The sequence below is a fragment of the Leuresthes tenuis genome, unplaced genomic scaffold (assembly GCF_036924035.1).
Source record: "Leuresthes tenuis unplaced genomic scaffold, fLeuTen1.0.hap1 SCAF_24, whole genome shotgun sequence".
NCBI classification, from domain to species: domain Eukaryota; kingdom Metazoa; phylum Chordata; class Actinopteri; order Atheriniformes; family Atherinopsidae; genus Leuresthes; species Leuresthes tenuis.
Window position 1 is genome coordinate 25,117,616 of NW_027325378.1, and position 19,889 is coordinate 25,137,504.

General features: G+C 41.2%; 1 protein-coding gene across 1 annotated transcript in view; it reads left to right on the top strand.

Annotated features, from left to right (window-relative positions):
* Positions 1–5,948: 5,948 nt before the first annotated feature.
* c1ql3a (complement component 1, q subcomponent-like 3a) overlaps positions 5,949–19,889 on the top strand; it is an 88,367-nt gene continuing 74,426 nt past the window's right edge. Inside the window, exon 1 of the mRNA XM_072378791.1 lies at positions 5,949–6,539. Within this exon, the coding sequence (XP_072234892.1) occupies positions 5,949–6,539 (591 nt within the window). The remainder of the gene's footprint in view (positions 6,540–19,889) is intronic.

The window sequence follows — 19,889 nt, forward strand, 5'->3', positions numbered from 1 at the left end:
CAGAGCTGTCGGGATATTTTTCTTTTTAAGTAGCTGAAATTATTTTACCGGTTTTTGTTGCCTGGGTTATTTGTACATTGACACGAGCGTGTAAACAGGCGTCCACTGTGTTCGCACGTGGTATGACACTTATCACCCGTCACCTCTCATTTGGAGTACACTCAATACGTGTGTCTGGACACACACATGTTTTTTAGTCTTTATGCAGACATAGGTGATGTGGTTAAGACATTTTAGTATAGTTCGCTTGCATAAAATGCCCCCGATACGCATGAAATACAATATACGTGGTTCACAGCTCACTTGCTCTGTGTGTGTGTGTGTGTGTGAGTGAGAGGCTACCCTTAGCCGCCCGTATCAAATTCAAGTCACTGATGTTAGCCTACAAAGTGCTTAATGGAATGGCTCCCATCTACTTGAATGCTCTAGCAAAGGCTTATGTCACAACTCGGTCCCTCCCTTTGTCACAGGATTGTCGTCTAGCAGTGCCTACACCACGGCTAAGACAATCCAAACTCTTTTCATGTGTCGTTCCATGATGGAATGACCTACTGGGCTCTACCAGAACAGGGGCATCCCTGTCTATCTTCAAGAACCTCTTGAAAACCCAGCTCTTCAGAGAGCATCTCCTATCCTAGCACTTACCTTGTACTTCCCTACCCCCTCTAACTCTACACTTTATCTTTCTGTACTTCCCTCTATCTTTACTCTGTCACCTCTGACAGAGTCTGACTAGTGGGTTCCTTCTATGTAGTTTATTGTTAGCTTTTTATATAGCTATATCATTAGTTATATCTTCATTTGTAAGGCGCTTTGGATAAAAGTGTCTGCTAAATGCATAAACATAAACATTCTGTTATCTGAAAATCTGTTTAATAAACATATGATTATAGGCATTTAAACAAATTTAAGTGTTGGAGTTTGTATCATACAAAATTTTGACGCCAATATTTTTATATGTTATCATATCGATGGTAGCGTGAGAAATGACCGGTAGCTGACAGGGCCATCTCAGTTTAGCTTGGTAACGTGACACGAGCGCTGCGCCAGGCTGCGGTGCTGTTTGTTTAATGATCCTATACAGTGGTGATTTGCAGTATGACGCTTTATTAATCTCTATTGTAATTCATGTTATTCTGTTATTAACGCCACTGTACGTTATCATTAATATTGTTTATTGTTGTTGTCTTTGCAGACATCACAAACACATAATACAAACCAGTTGTGTCCTGTTAAGCTGGAAGAAACCAATAAAGTCTTCTAAAGGAAAGAAGTTGCTGTGTCTTCTCTGACCGGAGGATTATGCCAGTATACATACAGCCAGCATATCATCACCGAAGCTGTTCTGTTACAGGGCTGGAAGGCAGGGCACACCCTGGACAGGTCACACAGAGACAAACAACCTTGCAGGAAGCTTAGAAAGCACGATACATCGGGAGGCAACGTGTCTCCCGGGGAAGCCAGAGTTGAACCACCGACCTTCCGATTGGTGGGCAACTGCTCTTCTTCCTGAGCTACAGCCAAGTGACAATACAATACCCAAAGATTAATGACTGGTTCTAAAAAGCAGGACAATAGAGCAGAAACCAACTGAATTATAGAATGATCAAGCGAAGAACATAATCCAGACAGAATTATGATGACGTTCAAAGATTGTGAAACGCCTAACAATGCTTACAAGAACGTACAAATGGTCCAACCTAACATCCCAGCTGTCATTAGATGAGAGACAGGGTACATCGCAGGGTGCTATATCGACATGTAACCAAGGCAATCTGTAAATTGGCATCCAGGAGGGTGACATTAACATTTTCAAAAAGAATGCAGTTAGACATAGCCATATTTTCTAACCCTAAATCAAGAAGTAACAAAAGTGTGTTACTAAAGAGTTGATGTGTTGACAGAACAAACTTTGGGTGTCAATCTTATGCTGCTCCATCACTTGATAGAAGTAGATATATTGATGGAGGATAGTGAAAGAAATGTACTATTCACCAACCAGAACTACAAAACCCACAATGAAAATCTGGACTTTCATTTAAAAGGTGAGCACTTCAGATGAAACACTGACGTTCTAAAGGGAATGCAGTTCTTCATTTGAAACTAGTGGGGCTGGAGCCTATCCCAGCTGTCATTAGATGAGAGACAGGGTACATCACAGGGTCGTATAGAGACAAATGAGATGAAATCAACTATGAGTCAACCTGACATGCATGTTTTTGGGTGGTGGGGGGAAGCAGGAGTACCAGCGTAAACAGGGAGAACATGCACACTCCACACAGAAAGGCCCGAGCCGGGATTTGAACCATGAACCCTCTTGCAGTGAGGTGACAGTACTAACCACCACCACCTTTATTTCAGATATGTGAAAATATTTGTCCATTGTGATGTATGCAGGCTAATCCAATAATACAGTACAAAAACAATGGCACACCTGAGAGTTCTGGACCATTATTGCCGTTTTACCTTTAGATTCTGATTTGAAAGACACTCGACTCTGACAGCGTTTTGCTTCATGTGCATCTGCGCAATACAATAGCCCAGGATTACCGAAAATATACTGATATCAGTACAAGAACGCAATTAAACACAAAAGGCGTGGTACACGGTAAAAGGCGTGCACATGGTATTTCTCACCCTAAAAAAAAAAAAATTTGATATAAGTTTCTCTGATGCACCGCTATGGAAACTGCAGGAAACAAGCATGTCTCCCATGAGTCTGAGCAGAGCAACACTAACAACAAGACTAATAATAATATAAGTAATGAAAGACATGTCCTAACCACTGGCCCCCCGTTGGGATTCTCTTGCCTTCATTCAAAACTTGAGAGCCCTGCGTATATCTGAGGGATGTTGCGGGCGGGTTTGCCTTCAGTTATAACACGAATAAACGATTATTAGACTAAAATATTGAAATATGTTTAATACGATATTAATAGTCTATAATGTTGAAATATTACCAATTTTAGATGATATGCCATTTTGTAGTCGAGGGAGCAAACTGTTGTTTGCAAATTTTTAATTCGACTTTCTTCCCACCATGTATTTTGGTAGAATTCTGCCACACTGCCAATGCCTTTGACATGGATGGTAGAGGAGGACTCACTGTAAATGAAACGCTCAAAATAAAAATATTCAGCAGACGTTGAATAATGTGGACGTTCAATCTACCTGTCGCTAGTAGGTTGGGCTAATCCAAAATAGTGAAAACAGGGGGGGGGTGTTCTCTGAAGACAAGACTGTTACCTGTGAAACAGCACTTCGTACTTTCCTCCTGATGAAATTAACAATAGACTGTATGAAATTAGCACCGCAAAAAAAAAAGAATCGACCAATCAGAATTTTGGTATTGACCAATTAGTCGACTTTACAGCCCTACTGCGCATCAACACATACCATGTCTTGTGTATTGAGAATAACACCAAGGAGTTTCAGACATTACATTTGTTTTTAAGGGTAGCTTCACTCTTTTATGGTATTCTCATGGGAAGTTTAACTTCATATAGATTTATTTCTTTCAGCCTTACTGCATAGATTCACAGATGGATCAATTCAGTTCCATATATGTATAAAAAAATCTCATTAGACTTAGATATCAACAGTTGATTTAAAATTGATTAGATCTGCAGAAAAGTAAAAAGGTATTTTTTCTTGTTGGTGGTGACAGATTCACCATCCAGCGCTGTCAGTTACTTAAGCAAATTTAAAATGGGACCACTTGTTCTGTGGACTACTTAAATATTAACCCTTTAAAATCCCAATAGCCATTTGTCACGAACCGTGAAGACACAGGATACAGAAGTACAAAGTATAACTTAACTTACCGCTCTTCTACATGTCGGAGGCACTATAAAAACTTTAACAGAAAACAAAAAACACTCCTAATAGAGTAGCTATTAACTTTAATCTAATAATAAGACTATGAACGTATAGAAAGAAAACAAGAATCACTCCAAAGGCAGTAAAACGAAACAGGCTATTACAAGAATCTTGTGAGCTTAAACTAAGAATTATCAACAAAAAAACCACTCTGAAAGAGGGACCGCATCAGAACAAGATCTTTGGTTTAACAAGACTATTGTCGCTGTGAACAGAGCAAGAGTGAGAACGCTCAAGGAGACAAATTCAACACACTGGCACGGGGCAGAGGGAGACGCAGACTATTTGAACACACGAGGGACCAAGGGGAACAGGTGGAACCACTTTGGGAATCAGGGAAGACAATCAGACATTTGACACAGGAGGAAGAGCAAGGTACCTGAAACGAGAGGGAAGTTAATATTTCAAAATAAAACAGGAAGTGACGAGACAAAATGTGATTCAGAATTATAGGTGTCTACAAGACCTGACACCATTAATCTCTCATTTTGAAACCAATGTTGTTTTTGCAATAAATTAGTAACTTTCTGCTAATAGCCAAAAAGCAGTCATAGTTTGGTACTCACTTAAAGGGGACATATTGCCCTTTTTTAAAAAACAATTTGACACAATTTTATGAGGTCTTATTGAGATGTATGAGACAGGATTTGGTCAAAATACCTGTTGGTTTAATCACAGGGACCGTTGTGTGACCCCCTAATGAAACAGACAGAACTCTGTTGGGAGGGGTGGAGACCAGCCCCCCTCATGCACAGCTTTTTCAGAAACGTTATGATAGTATAACTTAGATGCCAAGGGAGTGGGAGTGGAGTGAATAATAACATAATTTTGAAATGAAAATCAGAATAGCTCATTAAATTGGGAAATTTCAAACAAAAGGGCATTAAAAAATGCCAGTGTAATGTTTGTGTTGAGTTTTTCACTTGCTGGTGACTTTTGACACCCCTAATATTCTCCCAAGGACAAAGCAAAATTAGTTTCCCATAATATGGCACCTTTAAGGGTTAAACACCAAAGTAATTACTTTACAATTACTTTACTCACTTTCCCAAGACATTATTTGTACTAATATTTTATTTTGTCATATATTAGTTTTTCCTAATTTTCTTTTCTTTGCCCTGTGGTAACTTAACATTTCTTTCAAGAGAGCTTCTCATGAGTCAGTCCTTGACCCATTTCAATTCTTATGAGGCTTAATCAAGATATTGAGAGAAATGCCAATCAAATGACCCTCTGTTACCTTCACAATACCTTTTCAGGGACACTTTAAAAGTCAGCATTTGGAGGATTAATGAAGACAGAGAAGACAAGTCTGGTTTGAGTTGAGTGGCATTAACACACCACCATGGTCTCATCTGAGCTACAAGAAACATGACTTTGTTAGGAAATGACTCATGATCTCATGAGAATATGCCTTTGACCTTTACCACTAAGATCTCAGGCTCCAGGTTATTGTGGAGAATAAACAATAACCTGAGCTCCTTCAGATCAGCAGCTATTCACTTTCAGCCCTCAGCTCCAGTATAATGATAGTAATAATAATAATTTATGGTAAGATGAGTATTTGGGCTTTCTTTGGATAAGCTGCTCTTTTTCTATTGGATATCAAAGACACACACACACACCGCCCCGTCTCTCTCTCTCTCTCTCTCTCTCTCTCTCTCTCTCTCTCTTTCTCTCTCTCTGATGCTTCTGCCGTGTGTAAGACTCTGGTTATGACTTTTGTGGATTTGAGGCAAGGCAGAACTCCCATCTGGATGTGAAATGCTGAAATGTGTGAGTTAACAGCAGCTGAATGGATGATCTTTCAAACGGACTTTAATAAGCAGCCATCAGCAAGAAACGTGTGGAGTAGAAATAGCTTGAACGACAAGGATAGGGAGTTCTGCTTAAAATAAATAAATTATCATCACAAAGACTAAAGTGCAACTCGAAACGCATTTTTTTTTCGAAAGTCTTTCTCTCCAGCCAGCAAAATTTCACCCAAAAGCAGGCAGCAGGGTCGTCCTGCACTGTCGCAGCTGGTCTGCAGGAAGCGACTGGTGGCGGCTGGGGTCCTGGGGGTCGTTATGGTTCTCGTTTTGGTCATCCTTATCCCGGTTCTCGTCAACTCAGCGGGAACTGGTGCGCACTACGAGATGCTTGGTACTTGTAGGATGGTGTGCGACCCGTACGGTACCAGATCTCCCACCAGTACCATAACAGCAGACGCGGTCTCAGACAACAGCCTGGTGCAGTCTTTACCAACTTTTATCCAGGGTCCGAAAGGAGAACCGGGACGACCGGGTAAGGTAGGTCCACGGGGAGAATCAGGTGAGCCTGGACCACCTGGTCCAGTTGGGCCACCAGGAGAGAAGGGTGAACCGGGTAGACCTGGTTTACCAGGACCACCGGGACCCAGCGCATCTGCTGGCGCAATAAGCGCAGCCACTTACAGCACCGTGCCCAAGATCGCCTTTTACGCAGGTTTGAAAAAGCAGCATGAAGGCTATGAAGTGCTCAAGTTTGACGACGTGGTGACCAACCTGGGAAACCACTACGATCCTACAACAGGGAAGTTCACTTGCTCCATTCCCGGAATTTACTTCTTCACTTACCACGTTCTGATGCGCGGAGGAGACGGCACCAGTATGTGGGCGGACCTGTGTAAAAACAACCAGGTAGGCTAATAGAAACTGTAAGTGGGAGCAAGTCTTAAAAACTCCGGTATTATTCCCGAGTTCTTCACGTTGACTGTGCGTCATGTAGAGCAACTAAACAACCATGTAAAAATATCTCCAAATCACTTCTCAGCGTAACTATAGATATGTATTGACTCAGTTATCCCTCAGTAGATGGGTCCTCTTAAACTACTATGATATGTATTTGATTAATTTAATCAAATACTTGATTAATTTAATCAAATACATATCGTAAAAAAAACCCCAAAAAAACAAAAAAAACTTTACAGTTTGTTGTTTAAGGTGCATAATATGTCATTGTTGTATGTTTGCTGCATGATAAATGTTTTACAGTCACATGAATTTATTATGACTGCCTGAAGTGCAAATTATGACAACAAAAATACTTCATAAAAACACGTTTCACTTAACACATTAACATTGCAATAAACAAACTAACATTCCAGAAAACTCAAAGACATTTAGTTTTGAAGTAAAAGGTAGGGACAACAGAGTTTGCTTGAGATTGGACAGAACCAAAGTCTTTTGCAATGGAGAGGTGTAATTTTCTTTTTCTCATCAATGTCCTTAATCTAAAGATATTTCCAGATTGCCTTCAACTGTTAACATCACATCCCTACCACTATATACTGCAACCAATTCTGTTGTCCAAAACTGTTTTGCAGCTTTCAAATTAGGATAGCATTTGTAAATGCATATGTGTAAAAAATGTTTTTCTTTTATGTTATATCTATTTTCTGTCTTTTGTTTAGCATGATGTCCTTTCAAGTACACATCTGAGGATTGGTTAACCTATTGTACAAAACACCCTGTGATAAAAACAAACAAACAATTTAATGAAAAAATAAGTAAATTGTTGCCCTACCTAATACTGATCCATAGTCACCTCTGTATTCTGCTAGTCATATATTTATACATAATTAATTTTTTTCAAGGCAATTTTGACCTAATTTATTTGGATATAACAAAGCGGCAAAAAATTAATAAATGTTTTGAGAAAGTTGTAATTGACCCTTTTGTCTTTGATTTGAATTATTTAAGAGTCAAACTGGATCTGGTTGACTGTACGACACGTAATCAACAATCAAAAAGACAATGTATGGATAGTAACATAACCTACGTTTTTTAAAATTTTTATCTTTTCTTCCATTTTTAACAACAGCCTTAAGGCTATCAATGTCAACCTAACAGAGGCTGGGACGGTTCCCCTTTCACTAGACCATTACTGAGATTCTGTGTGGTCCCTGTCAACAACCCTGCCCATTTCAGTTGACTCCTGATGTGGTGGTGGTTACGACCACACAGTGTGCAACGATGTATGGCAAGACCGATGTCTGTAATTGCCATTGCTGTTTTGAGTGGGCTGTTTCTCATGTTGGCTGGTGAAACACCTACCCCTGTGAGAGTTTGATGGGAAACTGTGGTGCTTGGTTCGCAACTGGGCCACAAGGGTTTTGGAGTATATACGTCAGAGGCCATCCCTAGACCGCTGTGATTGTTGCCAATGAGGGACCTCCACCTCCGCGTTCAAGGCCAGTACATCGGGTTATGCCTGTTTTTTCTGCTTTGAAATGCTAATACAGCCCATTCACGCAGCGCGAGCATTAACCATAACTCCAATGGGATGATTAGTAGCAGGATGGAGATTTTCAGTGAACATTTTCGGCATTGAGGTAGTGGTAGCAGAAATGCTGTGTTAGCTCCTTTCGTCCATCATGACAGTAGTTAAATCATACTGAGAAACATCATTCAAAAACTCTTTTTCCAATGCTTGGCAGAGAAGTTTGTAGTCATTCCAGATGTAATCAGGTTGGCGTTCAAATCAATGTACTGATGTTAGCGAGATTAGGCTAGATTGATCTTATTGCTATCAAGAGACATTTGGGAACTTCCGTAGATAGAAATCCATATAATTAGGTAGAATTGTATGTCTTGTGGTACCCCAGGAGTGGATTGAAATCTCGGAATATTGCGAGCAATTTGTGAAATGTGGTGCCCTAAAGGAGGACATGATTGATCCAGTCTACTGGTTCTGAAAGGATTTGGTGTGGCTGAAGAGAGGTGAAAGGTCAGATCTCCAATAGGCCCTTTCTGTTGACTTAGAAACAAATTGGGAATGGTGTATAAGCATGACTGCGTTATTTTAACAAAAGGTAGGAATGCATTTGTTGCAGAAGCTTATCATTACGGGCTATTGGATGGGGGAGGAAAACTTAAGGCAAACACAAAGGTACCATACAAGTTCTTTGGTTGTTGTTCTCTTAAAACCTTTCTGCTTCACAATCAGTACATGTTAAGGTTATCTAATTTAGTGTTATATTTTTGAGACAAATTAAATTTGAGCAATGTTTTCAAATAACAAAGGTGATTCAAAGCTGATGTTGGTTAGTTTAAATTAGTAATAGGCTCAAATTGTGAAGTTATTCATTTATCTTAAATGAAAGAATAGCACATGTAACTAACTATCATTCAAAGCTGGCAATCATTTGTACAGAGGTAAATAAGTACGTGTTCTTTTCTCTTTTTTTTCAATGATGCCTGGGCTTGTCTTTATGTACAGAGTAGAGAGAGAAGGAGGAAATGGAATGATATCACAAGTGACTAATTTTAGCACTGCCCACTGATAGTTGCCCCCTACTCTGGGAATTATACCTCAATTTTCTTTGATATGAGTGTTGCCAACTTAACCCTATATTTATCAAATATTCAGACCCCCTTAGCAACTCTTTTTCAAAGAAGTGACTACCAACAAACCCAGTGACGTTTTCTGGTGTTTTTGGAGACCTTTGGAGACTCTAACATGAAAGCGGGTATCGTTCTTACTCTCTTCAATGAGCAGCGGGGGCTACCTTGGGCTCCTCCCTTTCTCAAAGCACTCACAGGCACCCTAGTGTTCATGCAGTAGTTTCCAAGTACCCCTGACTGCAGACTGCAGATCAGGGCTCAATTTAGGCGGAGTCAAACATTGAGCCCCGTCCACATCGACGTTAGACTCTGTGAGCGCCATCTGATGGTGGAGACCATGCAGCACATTCACAAATAGCAATGCAGCACCGATGGCCAGAGTTGCCTAAAATATGGAAACAATTATAATTATATCTATATGACACAATTATAATTATATATATATTAGATAGATAAATTATATATATATATGAAACAATTATAATCATATATCTATGAAACAGTTATAATCACACACATATATATATATATATATATATATAGATAGATGAATGCTGACAGAGGGTAATGGTTGCGGCCTGGACTGGACGTCCAGATATATATAGGTATGGTACACCTTTCGTCAAATTTTGACAGGTGACCTTTAGATGACCTGAGTGGGAGGGGGGAGGGGTGTTAGGGGAGGAGTTAGGGCGAAGTTAGGGGAGTGGTGTCAGTGACGTAATTTTTGGTGAGATATAATTGTTGAGAGTATAAATGAAATAATGTTTTATTACGGAATAAATGAAAGAATGGTTCATTAAAGAATAGGAAAGGTTGATTTTAGGAGAGAAGCTGCCAGCATTTAAGTATCGTATGAGTCGGGGTCAGGAATGACGAAAAATCAGTAGTGGATAAAACCCCGAGAGAAGCCATGTGCGGAGAACAACTTCAGTGTGAAAGATAGCTGGTTCAAGATGGCTAGGACAAGAAGCAGAGTGAGGCTGGAAGAAGAGAAATCTACGCAGACAATGGAGAGGGTGTGGACTCCTCTGTCTCTCATTTGCGAGACTCTAGAAACGATACATCAAGACCCTCCTCTGATACCAAATGCTCCTAAAAAGAGTATGGTGTTTCTGTGCAGAACATAGCAACCATCGCCTGGATCTCTCCAGGAAGAATGGTCATTGGAGCCCTATGGAATGCGTGGAAGATGGGGCTATGTGTTCAAGTATGAAACAGGCGACCTCTGTCTGTATCAGCTCGACGAGGAAGATGAGAAGGTGGGCCCTCTGACCACTGTGGGTAAACTAACTTCCAATGACTAGGGAACTCGTGGTTCTTCGTCTTCTCGGAGGAGGAGGAGGAGATTCGGACTCAGCGGTTGAAGTGGTATCAGTGAAAGAAGAACCTGAAGAAATCCCGACAACGCCTGCAGCCAAACGTACGAGATTGGAGGTTCCTCTGAATGACATCGAGCTAGCCAAGAGAAAGGTAGTTTTCACTGCTGTGTGGCAGTCAAGAACAGGTGTTACTGGCCGCTGGTTCTTCTAATGAAAAGACGCATGGGGATCTTTTTGTTGTCGAGTGTTTTAACTCTGACTGTGGTGTGTTTAGAACGTTTCTAGCGATACCTCAAGCAGCGTGGGTGGAGATGAATGAAATAGCAGATCGGGTTTCCCAACTCTTCCACGGCTGCCAGAGCTGGGTTGAAATTCTAGCAGTCAAAAAAACACTGGCTTTATAAACCCGTTTTCTGCGAGGTTGCTCCTCCTCCCAGACATTAACCACACCCCCTGCAGGTTTACAAGGAGACATTCCTACACAGACCCAGACACACAGCAAACAACATGAAGAACAGGTTGAGAACCAACGTCCAAAAGATGCTATACGAGAAGACCCCTGATTGGGATTCGGAGAGTGGTTCTCCATCGCTCTTGATCCCGCCAGGGAGTCCTTCTTCATCGTCCACAGAACCGGACTTTGGTTCACCAGACAGCAATAGATACAGCCAGGATCTGTATCACCCACCTTCACCAGCGACTTCGCCCAAGAGCTTCTCCGCCTCTTCTCCCAAGATTGAATTCTCACCTTCTGCACCAGACGGGGTTTTACCGGGTAGATTTCAAGACCACCACTGCCAGGATCAGGGTATTGGAGGAAGCAGAGTCTGATGAGATGGATGACTCTCAGCTTCCATAAGGTCAAGGGACCCCGACAAGTTTTCGGGATGATAGAGGAGAGGAGGGTGAAGATGAATTCAATGGGTGGATTCCTTCAGGTTTTATCAAAGTTGTAAAAACTGCAGTGTTACACCTCCTGAATGAGACCATTAAAAAGTTTATGGTAGAATGCTGCTATGGTTGTACGGTGGACCACCCCAGTTTACGCCAACATCAGTGCAAAGATGTGCTTGAGGATGAATTCTTTCATAAACATTACTGCGGTCTGATGCGAAAACTTTATAATCAATGATTCATTGCTTCTATTCAACATCTTCTGACTGCACGCAACATTCGTGAGGACGACGGCAGAGTCAGGGCTGTGGCGGAAGCTTACTTGTATGAACTGACAATGATGAAACAAATCAACATCCCTATTCACGACATGTATGAGGAGTTGATTGGAGAAGATGTAAAGAAATTGCAGCAGCTTCAGACCATGACAAAGTTTTGGGAAGGATAAAGGAGGGATGTAACTTTCTTATTTTTAATTGAATTTTTCATTATTCTTATATATACATATATATTTTTTCCTGTTTAGATTAATAATTGTGTTTAGACTAATATTGTAGTCATGTGTGATGTTGTTATAACATTTAACTTTTATTAATCATGTATTACTAACATTTTTACTTTTCATGTAATGGTACAGTACAAGAGAGAGAATAAAGACAAGGTTGAAATATACTTGCGTTTTGTGTTTTCTGTCATTACAAGGTATAAGGTAAGATGGCTGAAAAGAGGTTATTGAAAAAGATTTACTACGATCCTGCTCACCCGAGTAGTTTCGGAGGAGTAGAGAGGTTACATAAAGCTGTGCAGGATGAAAGTAGTAAGAAGGTTATGATCGAGAAAGTGCAAGAGTTTTTATCAGAGCAGGATACATACACGCTGCATAAACCTGCGAGAATAGAGTTTTTGTCACCAGACCTTTAAATCAATTCCAAGCAGATCTCTGCGACATGCAAGCCCTGGCGTACCACAATGATGGGTATAATTATCTATTAACCGTCATTGATATATTTTCGAAAAAGGCCTACGTTCGCGCTCTGAAGAGAAAAACTGCCACAGAGGTGGTAAATGCTTTTGAATCTGTTTTTAGAGAAAGTGAGATCCCTATAAAGCTTCAAACTGATGCCGGTAAAGAATTTTTTAACAAAACATTTTAGGTTTTGCTGGAGAACCACAGCATTGAACACTTTGCTACGCCGAGTGAAGTGAAGACTTCTGTGATTGAATGGTTTAACCGCACATTAAAAACCAGGATGTGGAAATATTTTACTGCTAATAACGCGTCAATACCTCGACGTCCTGCAGGATCTAGTGAGAAGCTACAACCACAGTTACCACTCAAGCATCAAAATGATACCGATGGAAGTGACTTCAGAAAATGCCCGACAGGTGTTTCGTAACCTGTATGGGGTAGGATCGGTCGACTCTGCAAGGGTTCGAGGATAAGGTTTAAAAAAGGAGACCTTGTAAGAATATTTAAGCTGCGAGGTGTATTTGGCAAAAAATATGAACAAAGTTTTACAGATGAAGTGTTTACAGTGACCGAGCAGATTACTCAATCTCCTCCTGTATACAAACTCTGTATACAATGATGGAGAACCTGTCAAAGGTTCCTGTTATGCGGAGGAGCTCCAAAAAGTTAAACTGAATAAAGACAAGATGTATCAAGTGGAGAAGATATTAAAGCGCTGCACCATCAGGGGTGTAAAACAGGCCTTTGTCCGTTGGAAAAACTGGCCTGAAAAATTCAACAGTTGGGTCAGAGTCTGTGACCTTCGCGGTGTATAAAGGAGCCCTCCACTACACCCTGCCAGCGACATTACACCATGAACCGAACGGTAGAGGACGAGGGGTTTTACATCACCGTACCCTCTAACGCCAGCCTCAACATCTTTAAGAATAATACTAGTTCCAGTTTCCGTGTGGATTTAGCGAAGGATATCAATTTGGAAGGTTCGTGTCAAGTTGCCTTGACAGAGGTTTCTTATCCGTACACGTGGCACAATGCCCCGAGGAATCTGGCTTATTTTTAATTGCAGTAGAAGTTCTACTGCCAGAATATAGGGTGCGAATATTTCAAGGATTTGAATCAGCTCAGGGCAGAGATTGAGGGACAGCTTAGAAAAATAGGTTCTGATATTTATTTACTTGTGAATGCGGTTGAAAATAGACTGGTGTACCAGGCAGGCGGCTACATGCTAGGTGTGAAGAGTGGTGAATGGATTGCGTTTGATACAAGGAAGGCCCCTTATCCGATGGATTTAAAATCAGGCTTCTACCAGCTTTATTGCTACAGCGACGTGGTTGCACCGCAAATAGTTGGTGATGCTTATGCCCCTCTCCTGCGGACGGTTAGAGTACAGGGGAAGTTTGGCGATATAATCACACGTACCTTTAGCCATGTCGATTATCTACCTGTAGCGAAGAGACACATTGAAAACATCAATATTGAGATTAAAACGGAACGCTCCGGTAAATTTCACTTAGGGGAAAACCATTGTGAGGCTACATTTCCGACCCGTAATATTGCGACGTGTAATGAAATGATGGTCATTCACTCTGATATCACAGAGAGATTAAGAGGGAATTGTGATTCTACGTTTCCCCAATAAGCTCTGATCAGACATATATATAAGAGCTAAATGCAGGGACACCAGTCAGTATCAAGCAAACATTCAGTCAGAGGTGATGCCTGTGTCAGGAAGAGGATAACAAAACAAAGCAGCATGGTTCAGATAAACATGAGGGACGACCCTCATCGCTTCGTGAACTATTACCAAAACCAGGTCGGAGGTACCTTGCCAGGTTTTTATGGAGCACCTGTAATGTACGGCCGCGGAATAGGATCTATATTTTCAAAATTATTTTGCTTCGTCGCATCCTTAGTTAAAAAAGGTTTTGCTATAGCCAAGCCACATCTGAAAACAGCAGCGACGAACATTGCCTCAGATGTCATAGGCAAAGCCATGAGAAGAATCTCGGGTCCTGCGGAGATGGAAGGTCAAGAAGGATCAGGGATTATGGTTCTGTCACGGAGACAGAGGAAGCAACGTATGAGGGGATCACAAATACAAAGGGTGCGTAAAAAGAAGAAGTCAGTTGCACAGAGCAAGCCTAAAGGAAGGAAGTCTGCTCGGAGCAGGGATATTTTCAGTGAATCATAAAAAGAGATGAGAACACAACAAAGCCTCTGAATGCACCCTAGTGGAGTTGGACTTACTTTCAGTCCCTATGACTCAGCTTTCTATCGAGGATAAGGTCTACATGGAAATTATGCCTCTATCCGCCATTACTGAGAATGGACCGATTGAGTTTTTTATACCGGGAGATGGTGAAAAATATCTGGATCTGAATGATACCTTGTTACGCGTGAAGATCACGAATGCAGATGGAACAGACTTGGTGAACGATGCACCTGTGGATCTCATCAATTATCCTCTAAATACACTCTTCAGCCAATGCGACGTTACTCTGGGGGACAGATTAATTTCACAGTCTAGCACCACCCATCCGTATAGAGATGTGATTGAGACTGCTCAACCTTTCTGAAGATACTTTAACCCTTTAGGCGCCAGAGGTTTTTTTCTAAAATCCTTGATTTTGACAAATAAATTTCAAAAGGCTATATCTTAAAACTGATAGGAGATAGAGACTTTCTGTAAATTAGAGAAATGTTGAGGATGACCCAAAGTTTATGTAGGAAGCAAATTGACACACCTAATTTGCATATTATGACGTCATGGCGTGGCGGCCATCTTGGATTATAGAATTTTTATGAAATTTTCATGTTTCAATGATGAAATGCAGCCTTTTTCCCCAAATATGCCCCTATGAATGTCTGTGCTATATTCAATATTCTATATTCAATGCACTAGACAATGCAAAATGTTCAGGGAAATAGCAAAGAGTAAACCAACACTGTAAATTATTTCTAGTAAATGGCCGAAAAAATGCACATGAGCGATAACCTCACGTTTGCCTGCAGAGGTCAAAATAGGCCTATGCCTATCCATCCAGGTGACACTGTTTGTAGTTTTTTATGGTGTGATACCTTTCATTGTATGGTACCACACAAAGACCCACCCCACACTGCCTACAACTGTAATTTGTCTGACGGCGGCCTTTAGGGCGGGTTCGATCAGAACATACGACACAATCTGGGTGGTCATCAGCCTTATACAGAAAGTGACGTTCTGTGAATCTCTGTGGCATTTCTCCCAATGACTTCTTCCTCCCTTTATGGCTCTCTTTCCTGGAGTAGCCTTCCAGTAAACCAGTTACCACGTCTTGCACAAAGACCTTCAGAAACTTGTGAGGAGCTGGAATACAGCTTCAGTAAATTATGTGAGCATTCACCATACTTATGCTAAGAATAGCATGGAAAATTCTGTTATACCACTTTCTTGATCTGTGGGGAAAGAGTTAGGTCTTCATTCTTTGATCTGCAGTGTCAATGCACCCCATGAATGAATTATAATCATCAACACACACAGGTGTATTTATTCATCTGTACCCACTGGTAGTGTGTTTTGTCCTGATGCGTTTTTTCGATTTCACTGACATCAGACCACTGGTGAAATCTTGAATGTGGCTTGATTTCATGGGAGGCTAAAAACTGATGGGCATAACGATTTGTTTCTACAGTCAATAAATTCCAGAATCATCATTGAGAAAAAGTGGCAAAAAATCTAGGGCCGAATCAGCATTGGATAGTTCTCTGTCCCCCTGATATCCAACTGTTTCATCAAATGGCTTTATCTAATTTTTGTACCACACCTGATCAGCCAAATACCCTGCATGTCCATAACCTGGTTTAGTGAGACGCATGTTGGCTGACTTGGCTCTGCGCTGTGTCACAGCGCGTCTGCCTCTAAATGCGCTCCTGTCATGTCTCCACCAAGTGCGCCAACACGCGCTCCAGTCAGTGAACAGACAGCATGGCTGCGTCTGCATGAACTGCGCCGCTACGTTTTCCCACAGCTGTCCCACTGACACTTCGACCACGTCTGACATGTCCATCAGATTTGTCAAGCTACTGGCTGTGCGATCGCGAACACTTTGTGAAGGCACCGTGTCAGGAAGCACAGCGTTCACTTGGCGAGCTCGATAAAAAGACAGAACACGCACAATACTCCCAGCCTCGTTCCCTCCAGTTCTGCCATGCCTGCTAACTCCTCGATGCAAACTTCGACCCGTGAAACATTTTCCTCACCACCAACATTGCTGGGCAAAGGATCTGAAGTTGGTGTTTGGTGTAGGGAAACACTTTGTCCGACTGCTGGTGAGGCAGAGACGTGGGGCGGGAACGCGGCACCACTAGCGCCAGGACTAGCTAACAGCTGACTGTCATCTTCTGAAGGTAGATTTTCCCCTTCAGAATAAGGATTATCAAACAGAAGATCCAGCGCTTCTTTGCAGGTAAACTTTTTAGTGGACATTGTGCGATTATTGGAAAAAAATACTCGCTAATGCTGAGTATGTCGCTCTGCTGCTGTAGCTCAATGACGTACTCGCTCGGTGAAGAACTAGTACTGATTCAACTTGCTGTAGCTCAAAAAATTACATTGAAGGATGGCGTTTTTTGCGTCAAATGTGAAGTGTGACATGTCTGCTAACCAGAAGTGGAGAGTAGGAACAAAATATGACGTCACTTTTGCCACAATGGGTCGTTTTGTTCAAGGCGCCATCTTGTCGACTTAAGAGGGTTAAAGAGTCAGTTCAGCGCTGGTTTTTATTATAAAGATACGGCCGGAGCCATAGACTCTATACTGACCAATAACCGTCCAAACAGAGGATTAAACCAGAGAGCTGCCATTACAGCTAATTCCAGAGAAGTACACCTCATGGGCCCCCTCCATGGGGATGTTTTTTTCTGCGAAAGACTCCTGCTGAACTCTATGGATGTGAGAATTAAACTATCCAGGGCCGGTGAAGCCTTCTGTTTCATGGGTGCCAGAGACTCAACTTTCCGACTGATGATATTAGGCGCCTCTCTTTTTATCAAAAAAGTTTCTGTCTCCCCCGCTGTTCGTTTAGGCCATACATCATTCTTAATGAGAGGAAACGCTCTCTACCCACTGTCACACGTGAATGTAAAAACATACTCCATCCCTGAAAATTCCAGGATATGTAATCAGGAGAATCTCTTTCTGGGTGCAATGCCTAAATATATTCAGCTGAATCAGCTGAAGCCTGATTTACAGTGCACCTAGCACTCAGCTAAAGCTAAATAGCCTGGAAAGGTGCTAACCGTTAGGCTAACTAGCAACAAGATGCCTCCCTTCTCCACAGATGACTACTACAGCCTCCTGTAGAAGATTGCAGTACTGGAGACGAAAATTCATCGCTTAGAAGTAAATGTGGAGGTAAATGGACTATGTGGAAATGAAACAACCTTGCCATTGATTCAAAACAGCGGAGATGAGCAAGCTAAGGAGCACAGATAACACAACCAAGAAAGTAGACTCTCTGCATTATAATAAATCAGCGAATAATAATCCTCCCTGGAACTGTCTCGGTGCAAAACCAAAGAGTAAATCATGTCTCCTGAAAGTAGGAGGACGAGAAACCGACTGGCCTTCACTCCCTATGAGGCAGAGGAGCTCTTCTACCCCTGTACATGGGAGGAAACAGGACTGGACATCTGTGAATGAAACTTGTTAGTGTGAAACTTGTTAGAAAAATTCTCTTAAAATTAGGCTCAGAGTCGCAGGATACGATTAACACAAAACATTTATTTCTTGCAAGAAAGAGACAAGTCCGCACAAATCCACACAACCTGTCGGGAAGATCAGTCAGAGTTGTCTTCCTGACCAAATGGTGCTCCAGCTATTTATGTTGTTTATGCTTGCTGATCACACAATGTTATGAGAAAAGGCGCTTTTCTCACCATTCATTATTATGGGAAGGAACATTCAATGTTATGGGAAAAGGTGCTTCTCTCCCCATTCCTTGTTATGGGAAGGAACATTCAATGTTATGGGAAAAGGCATTTCTCACCAGTTAATGTTATGAGAAAGTACAAGAGTCAAAACACTTTTGCTTGAATCATAGAAGAGGAAAAGATGGAGGGACTCTTCTGTCATAGTATAACTATATAATTTTTCCAACATTCCCTGTTTATGCTATGAAGTATTAAAACTCCAAAAACCCTGCACCCCGTACAATTAACATTGAATGTATTTCTACCAATCGCAGTGCATAGGAGCGAAAAACCCATTTGCTTTATTTACGGGAAAATTCTCCTATGGCCCCATTCTCTCCTTGGCGACCGACCGCTTTGTCACTCACTCAGTATCAAAGGTCGCACTCCGAACCGTTAATTTCGATGAATGGTGATGGACCTAGGTGTGACCAGCAAACACAAAACGGATACACAACCAAAAATACATGGCAATAAGGACAAAAATCAATACAAATGGAAATCAATAAAACTATGACTAAATGATTAAAAAATGGACAAAAATCAATAAAACTATGACTAAATGATTAATGAACAAAATTAATACAATGGAATGAATATGACACACACAAAAAATTAATTAAATGAAAATAAGAATAATGAATAATAAATGAAAATATGATTATATGCAATTAATAAATAATATGAAATTGATATTAAATGGAAAAATTAATAAAATGAAAAATAAGAATAAATGAAAATCAAGAATAGTCAAACAATAATAATAATAATACAATGCAGTTTATTCAGTCCACTCTGCAATCGTCTGCTTCTGGCCGAACATCAGTCCGGCTGGGTCTGGAACTGCTAAGCTATCTTGGAAGGAGAGGTTACTAGCACTTCACTTCCAGGAAGAGGTCTTTACCACCTCTTATTCCCTAAGTAATCCTCTTTTAGGACACTTCAGGATATAATTCAGCCATACAGTGGTTGGAGGCTGTAGATTGTTAAACGTTACTTGGTGGAATGAACTCTTCAAATCAGCTTTTCATTCAGTTGGGGTGGAGCGTTTAGCGTCGCCGTCCACCCTTTTGTACACATGTGGATAAAAATTTGTGATTGTTCCGCCATCATTTTGGCATGATGGGAATTCCAGAATCCCATAAACCTGGTCAGTTACCTGACTTTGAGTCCTGTAGTGGTTCTGCTGCTGATGCAGTTCATTTAACCTGTGGACAAATGTTAGCAGGAAAAAGCAACATATCATCAAATCATCGAGAATTCACTCGGTGTCATTCAAAGTACTTTGTACTTTAAATGTTATCTGTATCATCGTCTCCATCGTCTACATGTAGCTTGTTGTCATCATCACCCTCTACCTGTTGATACATTATGCGGGTAAGGATGGTTTCAATCAGTCTTTGGGACAGTCCTCTCAAGCATGTGATACAACATCAAGCACAGGTGGCTACTATGGCTCTTACAATAGACAGAGACCAACCCATTCTCCATCATGTCAGTGAAGGGGTC